This window comes from Eucyclogobius newberryi, unplaced genomic scaffold, assembly GCF_026437365.1.
Source record: "Eucyclogobius newberryi isolate DKJ021-1_F unplaced genomic scaffold, fEucNew1.0.hap1 SCAF_17, whole genome shotgun sequence".
Lineage (NCBI taxonomy): Eukaryota > Metazoa > Chordata > Actinopteri > Gobiiformes > Gobiidae > Eucyclogobius > Eucyclogobius newberryi.
This window is the reverse complement of record NW_027315801.1, coordinates 32209046-32224183: the sequence shown is the minus strand read 5'-3', so window position 1 is coordinate 32224183 and position 15138 is coordinate 32209046. Positions and strand designations below refer to the sequence as shown.

The 15138-nt window shown below is 43.1% G+C and overlaps 1 protein-coding gene across 1 annotated transcript; it reads right to left on the bottom strand.

Annotated features, from left to right (window-relative positions):
• Nucleotides 1-186: 186 nt before the first annotated feature.
• lhfpl5b (LHFPL tetraspan subfamily member 5b) lies at nucleotides 187-3598 on the bottom strand. The gene is made up of 3 exons (XM_072448584.1): nucleotides 3092-3598; nucleotides 938-1174; nucleotides 187-355 (listed from the first exon to the last, which is right to left on the bottom strand). The coding sequence occupies exons 1-3, from the start codon at nucleotides 3501-3503 to the stop codon at nucleotides 345-347; spliced, it is 660 nt and encodes a 219-aa protein (XP_072304685.1). The 5' UTR covers nucleotides 3504-3598; the 3' UTR covers nucleotides 187-344.
• Between the last annotated feature and the right edge of the window lie 11540 nt (nucleotides 3599-15138).

Below are 15138 nucleotides of genomic sequence, written 5' to 3'. Positions count from 1 at the left end.
ACATTTTTCTTAAATTCCGTTATAAATTTAACCAAAATTGTCAAACAAGGGAAAACATTGGCAATATTATCTTTTTCTTAAAAATATAATTACCTTTTTATACTATGTAAAACTATGTTTTATTGAAATGGGTAGTCTAATCTTCCATATACACTTAAAATCACCCCTAGAAAATATATGAATGTCCTAAAGATAAGATGGTAGTGAGTGGAGTGTTGAATTGATTGTAGTAGTTACAGTTTATGTACATCATTTCCAAAGTATTTAGTAATAGCCTCTTCCTTTGTCACTGCTTTCATCATTTTCCACTTCCAAGTTCCAAGATTTTGAAGGCACATTCATATTCAGTTATTTTCTGCAAAAGAAAGAAAAAATGCATGCAAAGTAATGAGTGTCATAATCCACACAGATCCTCCACTGCCTAAAATACTCCTGTTTGAAACAATCAGATTAATATGCAGTTTTATTAGAAGTCCCTTGGGCCATTTACACTGCTTTTATTCATTTAAAAGATTTTATGACAAAATATGTTTTTATTAATCTACTTGTCATTCAGTATGTTTCAGACTTGGGGGAATATATGCAAACCAGCATTATCTTTCCAAGTTCCAGGCACCTGATGTACTTAATATTCTGTCAGTTACCATCGTAAACAAACATTTTCTCTTCTCTGGGACGGCTGTGACTGTGTGTACTGTGTTGTACACTCTGTGTGGTCTATTATTTTGTGTCAACTACAACGACCGGTAGTATTTTCCACTCCAATCCATTTTGAATGGATTGGCCGAAAAGAAAGGAACAAATGACTTGGTCGAAGTCATGGGCTTTTCAATTTGTATTACCCCTCTAAGTTTCCAAAAAGTGCCATAGTATTCAGTTGACATTTCTGATGCTGCTATATTCATCCATCTATGCTTATGATTCCACTTGCTCTCACCTGCTCCCTCGATCTCGAAGTCGTCGGGCAGTAGCTTGTCCTGTCGGTTTCCCAGAGTGAAGGAGAGGAAAGCCAGGAGCATGGCGTCCAGGATGCAGATGATGGCCAGAATATAGGCCCAGCGCACGGTGCAGTTCCCCAGGGAGTATTTATCTGTCCTCTGACCACACATGCGCTTCACCTCCGGAGAGTCCCAGCCGTCGGGGTAGATCAGGCACCCCATCACCATTAGTACCCCTGCAGTGACGGCCACCATAAAGGAACAGTTATTTGTTATTAATGTAGGCTCAGGTGTTTTGTGTGCAAAATTAACTCTTTTCAATAAACAACTCATTTGATGCTATGCAGCCAGGTTTTAGATCTCATCACAGCACTGAGACTGTTCTTATATCGGTGACAAAGGACATACACCTAAAGATTGAGGCGGGAAAAGCCTCAGTCTTAAATCTGTTAGATCTGAATGCTGCTGATCATGCCATTCTTTACAAATACTAGATGACTGGGCATCACTGGCACTGCCCTAAATTAAAGTCTAATCTAGAAGACTTTCATAATTTTGGTGAAATTAATAGTTGTGTCTCAGACCACATGGCCTTGACCTGTGGGGTGCCCCAAGAGTCAATCCTGGGATCCCTTCTGTTCAATCTCTACATGCTGCCGTTAGGTCAATTGATACGCTGTGAAAATGTGTCCGATCACAATTATGCAGACGACACTCAGATCTATGTTTCACTGTCGGCAGGTGACTATGGACCAGTGGATTCACTCTGTCACTGCATCCAACAGATCAGTGTGTGGATGCCACTCCCCTCAAGCAGGAGGCTACGGTCCATCCAGACCAGTTTTTATTTAATGCATGCCTTATTTAATACATTTTGCTTCATTATTGTTCATTGTTGTATGTTGCACTGAATCCCCAAAGCAAGTTAAGGTCTGTGAATTTTGTTCACTGACATTGGCACAAAACCTTTTCTGATTCTGACCTGCCTTGACTTAAGCAGTGAGCACACATATTAAGGTTTGCTGTATAAATATAAATAAGAGATGTTGTGATGTCCAGGAATTTGTTTTAACAGGGAAAAGGCCTTTTGGTTGTGCTAACAAAGATGTCACACCTGATCCTGTGACATGTAACTGAATCCAGAGTCGGAGGTGTCACAGGTTGGACTGTAACCAGATCTTTGTTGGCTCCAACGGTGACGAACAACGATGCCTCGGGCTGAACAACTGCAGCACCTCACGGCAAAACACCTGGGTTTCCTTACCTGCCTGTTACCATGGAGACGCATTTAGAGTTACAAGTCTGTTCTAACATTTAATCCTTCAACTACTAGATTAACGGGTGTGTGCAGTAGTTTGGGAGCGGTCCTGCTGATGGACAGACTGTGCATACATCAAGGCCTGGTCCTAACCAGTTATTAAAATTTGATTCATGCTCTTAATTATCTTGGTAAAGACTTTTAAATCGTATTCTTTTTTATTATCCTATTATCATTGGCCCAAGGCCGGGTACTGTGTGTAAGTTAAGTTTCTAAAAATGTAATTAGTTTTTCTCTGCTCCTCTTGCATTACATTCCCTGAGCTTGATGCTTGTTGATTAAAAGGTGGCAAGGCGTGGCCCTGTCAAAAAACTCTAAAAACTAAACCAAACTACACACACAAGACCACAAGCTTACAAGTGTTCACCCAAGAAACAACTATTTATACTGAAATACTAAAAAGTGAATTGCATATTTGTTTATAAGATGTAAGAAAAAACTCATGGCCAATTCATTTTATGTTTTTTTCCTGCTGTTGTCCAGATACATTCTTATTTTCCCAATAAAATTAGTTGTAAAGTAATTATTAAGTACCTAAAAGCCAATAGCACTATTGCTAAGTCTCCACTACAATGATCAGCCATTACCATCAAAATGGTTATATCCCACTTAATAAATACATAAAATTAAACTTTTTTTAAGGGTTTTCATAGTGTGTAAACACACACCCACATGGTCACATTTATAGAGCGCTTTTCCACCGTCAAGGCACTCAAAGCGCTTTACATCAAGGAACCAGTCACCCATTCACACACACAATCACACACCAGTGTTCGCAGACACTGGGGGCGAGTTGGGTTAAATGTAGGTTTGTTTACCTTGCCCTTTGACCTACCTGAAGCCAGTTGCATCCACCCACAGATCTTGTACACATTTCCCGCGTTAAGGAAGAAGAACATGCTGAAGCCCACCATGGTGCCAACCTCGAGCAGCATGGAGGTCCCCACGAAGAACATGGCGGTCCTGAAGGCCGGTGACGGGATGGAGGCAAAGTCCAGCACGCTGCCTTTGCATATGAGCTCCGAGGTGAGTGCATTCCCGATGCAGTAATGAAACAGTCCAAAGTACCCAGCCTGCGGCGTGTTCACACTGTCTCCTATCCAATAGGGCTGTATGAAGACCACCACCTCGATGATGGCGAAGCAGATGGTGAAAACAGCCCACATCACGCCGATTGCACGCGCATTACGCACATAGTTAGTGTGGTAAATTTTAGCGGCTTCTTGCGCTGGCAGAAGGTCAGCCATTTCTCTACAAGGCTTCCTTTTTAACAACTACTGAAGGTATAAGCTCTGTGTTCACTGGGACTCGACTGAACTAAAGTGTGTCGCTGTGAGGAGTTCACACCTGTTGCATGTGACGGACTTACGGTTCAGCACCTCGGACAGCGCCCACTCACTAATTTATGACGCTGCTGCTCTTGTGTCACTCCAACAAAGACCCTTGTTTTCTGGCTGCACGGAAAGAATAAAGTTATTAGTATTATAAATAGAAAAATGTTATAAATATAGAAAATAGTTGATAGTATCAAAATAATTATTTTGGTATTTTCAGTCATTTACATGTCAGTGACTTTTCACAGCAAAACATACATTTTGTAGATTGCTGTGGACACTGCTTGAATCTTGTAGAACTTGGTCAATCCAGATGCCTCATAAGCGCCACTGCTGTGCCACCCTAGTGTGAAAGTAAAGTGCACATCCGCTGACAGTAAACATAGGCTTACTGGGATGGTGGCTAATGACTTAAGCTGTTGAAAAGCAAGGTCAAGATGAATGCCCTGCTCATTGCAAATACATACAAACATGATTTGATAAAACAGTAATGACATAGAATGGGCTTTTTGAACTACAAATGTTGGAAAATATTATACATTTTACAGCAAAGGGTTAGCAACATGCACTGGCCATTGGTGAAGTTTAGAGTGAGCCAGGTGGAGCAGCACCATGACATGGGTTAGGGTTAGTTTGTTAATATTTCTGTCTTACACCAGAAGTTGGGATCTTCTTGTGTGAAGAGATCTCATGTTCTGCTACTGCCATTTCCTCAACCACCAAAAACAAGTGGAATCTCATTTTTAGAGGGAGAACCCGCCCCGCTCCCCGCACTGGCCACGGCGCGCCGTGGACCATGTGAATTGAGTAAACAAACATGCGCAACAGGTGACATTATTTGGAGAATTCATAACTTCTACTGATAAATTTACCAAAGGATGTTCAGGGACTAAAGGTGAGCAGGGTCTCTCAAGCTACTATGGTTTTATCAACGCGTTAACATTTCATGTGAAGCCAGTCTTTCGTCTTTTCAGCTTCAACCCATTTTGAGAAGATCCCTAACTTTGAGCTGACTTTAAAGTTATCTGTAGACTGAAGAAGATAGCTTCCTTAATGTGGAAATCACTGACAGTTACATTTCAGTTTTGACTTTGTTTAAACTGTCTTTCACTTTTAAAAAGATCCTTTTAGATCAGTCTCAGCTATCACTGCACTCCCTGAGGCCCATTGACCACCGAGATTGACAGCTCACTGCTTTGTTGCCTGTCTTTTAAGATGTTTGCTTTTTTATTACTATTTTACAAAATATAGTATGCTATTTTATTAAAGACAGCCTCTGCTATATGTCACATTCTTGTTTGTGCGCAGCTGATATATGATTATATGATTAAATGCGTCACATTAGTGGCTAATTACCACCACCAAGGTTGTTCCCAAACAGTGGTGATGGTTATTCATGTTTTAAAGTTCTGGCGATCTTGTTTACACAAAGCTAAATTGTAATTTAGTCCATGTTATAGTCTTTTTGGTACTCAGAATCCCACAATAGTGACAGTAGTAGTTATAATTAACTAACTAACAATAGTTAGTTTTTAGGGACACTTACACTTTTGAAACCAAGAAGGCAAGGTTAATTAAAGGAACAAATGTTACCCCTCAATTCACTAGCAAGGACCACAACCCGGCTACGATGCAAAGTGTTCATTGGTTTACAAGATTCTTCTGGTGATGAGGGCTGAAGGCTCCCGGGCCTCGATACCTCCATTTAGAGATGAATTAGAATATTTACAATGATTAAAAGAGGGTTGGAGGGAGGGGCACAAAAATCATGAACACCGATGTGATTTGGATGCTTAAATAGTGTAGCCGCTGGAAGGGGCGTGAAAGGGGTGTGGTCCTACTCCCGAACTTAAGATAACTAACTTATCTTCATTTAAAGTAAGTCCACTTAGCCCAAATTCACAGATTGTTTCAACTATGAGATCCTAAATGCTTTTAGGTCTTCACCAGAATCCTCCAGAGCCTTTTTATATAATCTACCATTGTTGCATTGAGGATTAAGACTCTGTTTTGGAAATTCTGTAGAATTGACCCATTTTACTGATGTTAAGTTTAGCATCCGAGCTACTTACATTGGCTTCTGCATATGGCTTTGATGACACATTAGCTCATCTTAACACTATGATTATGACCCTTTGGTGTAAGTGTTGGGAACAAAAATGTGTTATTTTTGAAGTGAAAAGCTAAATATGCAGTGCGTGTCCAATCATCCACGGCAGCTGCTCTGTGATGTGTGCCACTGAACACAAATGGCAAGGCAAGTTTATTTGTGGAGCACATTTCGTACTCAGGGCAATCCAAAGTGTTTTAAAGAACAGGAAATAAATGCATTAAAATAATAAAGACATGGCAGAAATCACGAGACACTTTAAGGCATTAAAGAAGAGTCTAACAAACTCCTTGTCAATGCACAGCTAAACAAAACTGACTCTAGCCTAGATTTGAACATTACCCGTCTCACGTCTTCAGGAAGACTGTTCCAGATTTTAGCTGCATAAAACTGATTATGATTCCCAGCAGATTACCCATGTTTAGTCCTGACTCTGGGCACCAGCAGGAGGCCGGTCTCTGAGGACACCAGGGACCGAGATGTTTCAAATGACACTAACATGTCTGAGATGTACTTTGGTGCTAGGCCATGGAGAGACTTGTACACGAGCAAAGCTGCTTTGAAGTCTATTCTCTGAGCCACAGGAGCCAGTGCAGAGACCTGAGAACAGGACTAATGTGATGGTACTTCCTGGTTCTAGTTAGGACCCGAGCAGCAACATTCTGGATACAAACACACGGATAAGTCTCTCCAAATCTGGTTTGGACACTATATTTTTTTATTTTGGCAATGTTTTTTGTAGATAAAAAGTAAAAGCTAAAATATTGTAAAAAGGAAAAGCTAAAATATTGTAAAAAGTTGCTGATTGATTTAATGTGGCTGTGAAGTCTGAGTCCACTATTACCCCCAGATTTTTAACGTGGTTTGTAGGTTTTAGTGCGAGACTCTGGAGGTGACGCTAACACTTCTCTTTGTTTCTGTGGGACAAAGACGGTGATTTCAGTCTTGTCTGAGTTCAGCTGGAGAAAGTTGTTTTGCATCCACAAACTGATCTGTTGGATGCAGTGACAGAGTGAATCCACTGGTCCATATTCACCTGCCGACAGTGAAACATAGATCTGAGTGTCGTCTGCATCATTGTGATAGGACACATTTTCGTTGCGTATTAACTGACCTAACGGCAGCATGTAGAGGTTGAACAGAAGGGGACCCAGGACTGACCCTTGGGGCACCCCACAGGTCAAGGCCATGTGGTCCGAGACAAAACTATTAATTTCACCAAAATTATGAGTGTCTTCTAGATTAGACTTTAAGTAATTTAGGGCAGTGCCAGTGATGCCCACCCAGTCCTCTAGTCTCTGTAGGAGGATCCCATGATCGACAGCACTCAGATCTAACAGAATTAAGACTAAGGCTTTGCCAGTGTCAGTGTTCAGGCTGATGTCATTTGTCACCTTGACAAGAGCAGTCTCAGTGCTGTGGTGAGGTCTAAAAAAACTGAAAAACACAAAATTAGTTGTTTTATTAAGAGGAAATTGGTAAACAACCTTTTCAAGGACTTTGCTCCCAAATGCCGGATTAGAGATGGGCCAGTAATGACTCAGGACTGCAGCATCAAGACTGCTCTTCTTTAGGAGAGGCTTTGTGACCGCAGTTTTCAAAGACATTGGGAATGTTCCAGATTGAAGCGACATGTTAACTATGTGAGTGAGTTGTGCTAACTAACTGTTCAGCACAGACTTTAGAAATCAGGTGGGTAACACATAGAGGCAGCTGTAGATGAAGTCAGACGGTGATGGTCTCCTGGACAGTTTTGTCAGTTAAAGGTGCAAAGTGAGTCAGCTCTAAGTGTCTAGGTGGTTTTAGGGTTATTTTTTGTGTTGTGGAATGCATAGCATTTCTATTGCCCTTAACTTTGACATTAAAGAATAATGCAAACTCATTACACTTGGATGTGGGAATAAGTTCTAACGGAAGCTGAGCTGGAGGGTTTGTTCATCTGTTCACTGTGGCAAACTGCATCTTCCAATTATTTCAGAAACATATCATATATATATATGAGGTTGTACATGTACAACTTTTCTTTGTAAATCAGTGCAGGCCGTTCCCCTTTCCATTGCAAATATAGCACTTATTGCTTTCCCCTAATTTATCTGCAGCAGTGGACTTGTGGTCCAAACAGCAGAATTAAACATTTGGCAAAAACAAGCGAATACAATTTGCAGCCGGCCAATTTTCTCATTAAGGGAGGGTTTTATTGTGTGCCTGCTTTTAATATTAATGTTTCTTGCTAGTTGTTACTGTGAGTGATGTGCTTTGTAAAGTCTAGTATACAGTATAGTCAGTTCTATAGATCAAGGTTGGATGTATTGTGCCTTAAGGGACATTTTCATCTCATCTATCAATTCCTCTGGGTCGGCCTGTCAAGAGTAGGTGGCGACCGCACTGCAGGGCCAGAGATGCTTCTCCAGATGTTTAATCAGTTTCTACAGTTATTTAAGCGAGTAAGCAGAGACTTACCATTCAAAAGAGAAATAGAGCAACAGTTATTACCGTTTTATGTGTTCCTCCTAGGCCAGTCACTATAACTACTAATGACTAACGATAACTAACTAATTACTTATTATTCAATAAATACAACAATAATTCTGGTGCTCAGTGTTCATAATTTTTACATTTTCTTTGCACTAGTGGGATGTTACTGCTTTTATTTTGATGTAGTACAATAATATCTGAGTTCTAAAGAGTCGAATAGGTAACATATTTTTTATTTTAAGATTTTTTTGCCCAGAGGCTTTATTAGGGAGGACAGGGGAGCGTGAAATGGGGATGAGAGAGAAGTAAAATTGTCATGTAGATGGGATTCGAACTCACGACTAAAGAAAAACATTGCCTAAAGTAAAACAGTGCCCCAGGGCAGCTGTGGCTACACTAGTAACCAAATCCTCCGCCATTAGCTACTTGTCTCTTTCCCATTCCAAATGAATATCAGAAAGTAATCAAGCTATTTATTTTTACATTTCATTCGATTGTTTTGTTATTACTATTCATCACTGTTGGTTCCTACTGGATTTGTTATAAAGGGACTATAACTGGAATCTGTACTTTCACCACCAGATGTCTTGAACAGCTTTACATACATCACTTTTTGATGCTCTGTGCTTCAGGTATAAACAGCAGAATTAAACATTTACCGAAACACATATAATCCAATTTGCCACAGGCCAATTTCCTCATTCAGGGGGAACTTTAGTGCTATTACAAGCCACTTAGGCTGTAATAGCTTGCTCTTGACTAGTTGTCAATTTGAAGTGTTGCTGACGGTTCCTGTTGACAGAGGGCAGCGGACAGAGCACACCACCATCTGGGCTTCTCCATTTCCAAGTCCAAGTGTCTGTAACGAGCAGCTCTGAGGTGCCTTTTCATGTGTGGAGAAGAGTCGTCAGGCGTGAGTGCTTCTGTGTGTGTCTGTGTTCTCCAGGGGATCCCTGGGAGCCTTGTGTAGTTGCTCCACAGTCGCAATCAGCTGCCAGCGGGGGGAGGCAAAGAGGAGAGGACACCCCATCACGGCACTAATCAAACCCAAGTGTGAAAGGGAGTGGGTGAGATGTGTTTGAATGCTTCTATAATGAGCATATAGTCCATGGTTCATACAACAATGTGTGATGAGAAGCTTGAGTGTTGCCTTTATGAGCTGAGAAAAACAACAGTAGCGCTATAAAAACAACCTTCATGAGATAGTTTGTTTTGTGTGTTTACTGCTGCTTTCCATACCGGAATAATGAGAGTTGTGTTGAAATGACTCAAATTCACTGCCTCAAGAATCTGCACGAAACCTTTGTCTAATCCTTTTGAGGATTTGCTAACGTTACGCAGCACTCAATACTAATAATTGTGATGTTTTTGGTTGAAGTAGCAGGTCGCAATGCCAACACAAATTTAATCAAGTTACCCTGCAATGCCAGTAAAACAGACAAAATCCAATTGACCATATTCTGACTTTTTATTGATATTGTGAATTTATTGTGATTAAAGTGATTCTCTGGCCATGTTGGCCATTAGTTTATGTGTTTAACTTAAGTGCAAACACTCTTTCGTGTCTTAACCAGTTATTTTGTTAAATAGGAAGGGTCTGGTGAAGCATGGACACACAGGATGTCCCTCATTCATCCTGAATTGCATATGTAGACAGAGAAGGTGAGTATGAGATTTGATCAATGCATGCAGAGCTTAAACATACGAGAAACATGTTTATTTATTAGTGGCATTATATTTGTGTGTCCCAAATGTATGCAGGGACCGACTCAAGCCCCCAGTCCAATGAAGAAGCAGATTATCACCTGTTTGCAGAGGAAGGATATGTTTTTGATTTGCATATATCATAAGAGAGTGATTGTCTAACTGTTGTATGGGACCATGGCTACCACTGAACAAGCTGCTCCTGGACTAAATTATCTGATATAAAATAGCTGATAAAAAAATAAAAAGTTGTAAACTTTCATATAAGGGTATGAGGAGATATTTCTACAATTTTGTAATTAATTCACATTTGTCTGATGATTCAACCTCAGTATGTTTAAAGGCATGTTTTAACACATTTGTTAGTTTAACATCTGCACATGTTGGGACATATATTGGGATACTATTGCGATAGGTGGTACTTGGTGTGAAATATTTTAGAATACCTGATATAGGACTGAGCTTTATGACCCACATGGGGAGGACATCAACACCATCACAGAGTGCATCACGGACTACATCAACTTCTGTTTTGAGAACATTGTTCCCTCCCGGATGGTGCGGTGTTTTCCAAACAACAAGCCATGGATTAACCGTGAACTGAAGGCTCTGCTGAAGGAGAAGAAGAGAGCCTTCAGGTCAGGGAACAAGGAGGAGCTGAGGACTGTGCAGAAGGAGCTGAGGAGGAAGATCAGGCAGGCTGAGGCCGGCTACAAGAGGAGGATGGAGGAGCAGCTGCAGCAAAAGAATATTCAGGGAGTGTGGAGGAGCCTGAAAACCATCTCGGGCTTCAAAATCCCCCCTGCCCAGACAGAGGGGGATCTACAGTGGGTGAATGATTTAAATGCTCACTTCTTGAGGTTTGATCGGTCACCCGCCCCTCCCCCTGCACAGCTGCATGCTCCCTCTTCCACAGCTGGACAATGCCCTGCATCTGTTCCTCTTCGCTTATCTGCCCCGGACCATCAGCTCCCCACTTCGCCTGGACTCACCCATCCCCCCAGCACACGGTTCCCCTGCCAACCACTGACTGTCACAGCAGCACAGGTGAGGAGTGAGCTGAAGAGGATTAAAGTGAGGAAGGCAGCAGGACCTGATGGCATCAGCCCCAGGCTCCTTAAGTCCTGCGCAGATGAACTGTGTGGAGTTATGGAGCATGTCTTCAACATGAGCCTGAAGCTGAGGGTGGTACCACAGGTCTGGAAGACCTCCTGTCTGGTACCTGTGCCTAAGACACCGCGCCCCAAAGACCTCAACAGCTTCAGGCCAGTGGCTCTCACGTCCCACCTGATGAAGACACTGGAGCGGCTAGTCCTGGACCACCTCCGCTCCACCGTGAGCTCAGCCATGGACCCGCTGCAGTTTGCATATCGGTCTGGCATCGGAGTGGAGGACGCCGTCATCTCCCTGCTGCACCGCTCTCTCTCTCACCTGGAAAAGCCTGGCAGCTCTGTGAGGATTCTGTTCTTCGATCTTTCCAGCGCCTTCAACACCATCCAGCCGCTGCTCCTGAGGGACAAGCTGGAGACGGCTGGTGTGGAGTATGAGCTGGCAGAGTGGATCCTGGACTACCTCACAGACCGACCCCAGTTTGTGAGAGCCCGGAACTGTGTGTCTGACACTCGGACCTGCAGTGTGGGGGCGCCCCAGGGCACTGTCCTCGCGCCCTTTCTCTTCACCCTTTACACTGCAGACTTCAGACATGACACGGACAGCTGTGTCCTGCAGAAGTTCTCTGACGACTCTGCCATCATCGGACTCATCACGGACGACGATGATGCGGAGCACAGGGGACTGGAGCAGGACTTTGTGGACTGGTGTCAGCGGAACCACCTCCTCATCAACGCGGGGAAGACCAAGGAGATGGTGGTGGATTTCCGCAGACGCCACCCCACTGCCCCCTCACCAGTGAACATCCAGGGACGGGACATTGAGAGAGTGGACTCATACAAGTAACTGGGTGTTCATCTGAACCACAAGCTGGACTGGACTCATAACACAGACGCACTGTACAGGAAGAGCCAGAGTCGGCTCTACCTCCTGAGGAGACTCAGGTCTTTTGGAGTGACAGGGCCACTCCTGAAGACCTTCTACGACTCTGTGGTGGCATCAGCCCTCCTGTATGGTGTGGCCTGCTGGAGCAGCAGCATCACAGAGAGGGAGAGGAAGAGGCTGGACAGAGTCATCAAGAAGTCCAGCTCCGTCCTGGGCTGTGCTCTGGACTCGGTGCAGGAGGTGGAGGACAGGAGGGTCCTGGCTAGATTCACATCTATGCTGGACCATGAGTGTCACCCCCTGCAGGACACTCTCTCCGCTCTGGAGAGCAGCTTCAGCGAGAGACTGATCCACCCTCGATGTGTGAAGGAAAGGTTCCGTAGGTCTTTCCTTCCTGCTGCTGTCAGACTTTATAACAAAAACTGTTAGTACTGAACACTCGCAATACTGACCTAACCTAATACTGATGTGCAATTCTGTCATATGTGCAATTGCTGTTGGAATTCATGTGCAATTCATGTGCAATTGCTGTGAAATTCATGTGCAATCTATGTACTGTCGGGATCACATGCAATGGTATTTATTTATTTGTCTATGGGAGTTTTTATTTATTTATAGGAGATCTTCTACTGAAAGTGTTTTTCAGACTTCCTATAAGTGATCTGTTCTTCTGTATCTACCTCTGTATCTACCTGCGTTGCACCAATGAAATTTCCCCATGTGGGACAATAAAGGAATATCTTATCTTATAGGGTATACAGTATATGAATACAGGTTATTATCTTCAAAAATCCATCGTTTAATGCAGATGTCTTTCTTCAGCCTTAGGGAAGTCCTAAAGTGCTCATGTCCTGGATTTAATCAGGTCACATTAACATAACCCCTTTAACTCCACAGTGATGCTACATGTACTCAGCTGTCATGGGGAAGATCAAATCTGATCTGAAAAATGGAGGTGAACTGCTTTTCCCCTTTCCCTGCACCTGAAGGAACCACACCAGAATATAAATGGGGAAATGCATATATTTATCTTGTGAACAGACTTTTCTGCAGTGGAGGCAAATTCAGTCTCTTTATTCAATATTCTGGGCCTGTAGTGAATACTTTTATTTTCTAAGAATATTTGTAAAATGGTAAATACAAGCTAAAATAGGTAACAAAACAGTGAATGAAATGTTTATGTTATGTTTATGTCATGTTTATGTTCAAGAAATTCATATTGAAATTCATATTTATTTGTTACTAATGAAAAAAAAAATCAACCAATTGTGGCAGCTACAAGAGGGATTTTTATTTATTCATTTTCAACCACTTGTTCCCGTTGGGGTCGCGGGTGACTGGAGCCTATCCCAGTGACAATGGGCCTTAGGCATTAACGCCACCCCCGGACTTTCACCAGGAAAATACTAAGTAACATTGGTTCCCCAAGGCACACAGGTAAGCATACCAAACACCGAGCCAGGTTCCAAGTTACAGAACATTTTATTTTATAGTTTAAAAAATACTACACATTTTAATCTAATTGCTATACGAGTTAAAATGTTGGATCAAACACGCCTTTGTGCGTTCTCTTTCCACTCCCTTCAGGCCAGACTGGGTGCAGGACAGCATGCAAACAGCCACATTTAAAGGAATTCATGCATGTGGTCCACGGTGTGAGGCCAAACAAAAGGCAGCGTTCAGGCAGACGACCTGTGAAGGGACCAGGAGGCACAACCCACACTGCTCAGGCTGCTGAGGTCAGCTGAGAGCAAGCTACAATAAAACAATCTTTCCTTAACATTTGCTTTGGGACTGGAAGTTACAACAATTTGAAATAAATTAACCTTTTCATGAATATGAATGGACCACGGCGTATATGGCTCGCTGGAGGCAGCGTACTGCCCGAGCAATGCAACTGCAAAATAACACACAGGCCTGAAACCGGCGAATTGATGAATGAAGCCGAGGCGACAGACGGGACGTTACCTGAGGCTGCAGAGAGACCCCCCAGCAGAGTAAGAGCTGTAAGGATCAGCAAGTTAATGGGCTGTGGTGCCGAGCAGGTGGCCAGACAACGGCACTGGAAGGAACAAAGTTCTGTAAGAGTTTGGATACTAAAGAGTTCAATTTGGAACACAAGGTCTACCTGGAGCACAATAACGAGTGGACAGCACTAGGACCGGAAATGTGTGTCACAAAAGAGAGTGCAACAAGAAAGGGAGAGCTTATAAAGTCCACATGTCCACAGGCTTCAATCACAGACTTACCATTTGAGGAAAAAACATATGATCTTTTTTTCCGGATGCAGCCAAAGCAGTTTTGAAAGTCCAAATTATTCCCGTTGTCCAGGGCCGGCCCAGCCTACAAGTGAACTAAGCAGCCGCGTAGGGCCCCGAGGCGTTAAGAGGGCCCCCAATCTGGCAACCCGTCTTATGCGAAGTGCAAGCGCAGAGTGCGCCACTAGTGTAGTAGCGCGGCAGCGCACACAGCGGTAACATATAACGCACAAACCGCATTTATTTGTAATGACAATCTGGCAACCAAGACACCAAACCTGCGCTGATTGGGCAACTTCAATGTGCGCGAGCAGAACAAGAGCAAAACATAAACACAACAAACGAAAGAAGAAACTTCTTGACAATGTAAAGAAACTGCAAACTCAACAACACTCTCCAGGTATTGAACTTCTCTTACAAAGAGACGGTTAATGCTGCTGTTTGAAACAACACGATTCTGTCACGTTAGTTCGTTCAGGCTGGCGGCGACGAGAGCTCTGCACCGCGCATAATATGTCTGAATGAAAGATAATAAGCTTCACATTTACACCAGCCCGGTAGTGTTAGCTGCAGGTGAGGCCGGTGAGGCAGCGTCTATGCCCCGGTCACTAAGAGGCGGAGATCCGGTTCGGACGAGCGCCGTCTCGTCCAGAACCTCTGACGTGAAACTTTGGAGTGAACAGTGTGCTGCCCCTGTCCCGGGCCCCTGTCCCGGGCCCCTGTGCAGCCTCAGTTAGAGATGAGCGTTTGAGTTTGCGTCCCCTCTCTCTCACATCACCATGTGTGAGATCAATCGTGACTCGTGATGTCTGTTTTACTTTGACTTCTTTACGTGGAATGAGAGGAACGTAAAGGTTTATGCACGTAAGGTCCATCAGCCAATCACATCGCAGCATTGTTTCATGCTGGAGTCCAGTGTGTCATGTTCTGATCAGAACAAACTTTTATATTGTTATTAACTTTTAATCCTCTCCTTGAACCGACACCTTAACGTGGTGGAGGGGTT

Excerpts from the sequence above, each read along its gene's own strand:
- lhfpl5b (XM_072448584.1), bottom strand. The coding sequence starts at position 3,503 with ATGGCTGACCTTCTGCCAGCGCAAGAAGCCGCTAAAATTTACCACACT. Across the intron at positions 1,175-3,091 it reads GTGGATGCAACTGGCTTCAG|GGGTACTAATGGTGATGGGG; the intron begins GTAGGTCAAAGG and ends CCGTCACTGCAG.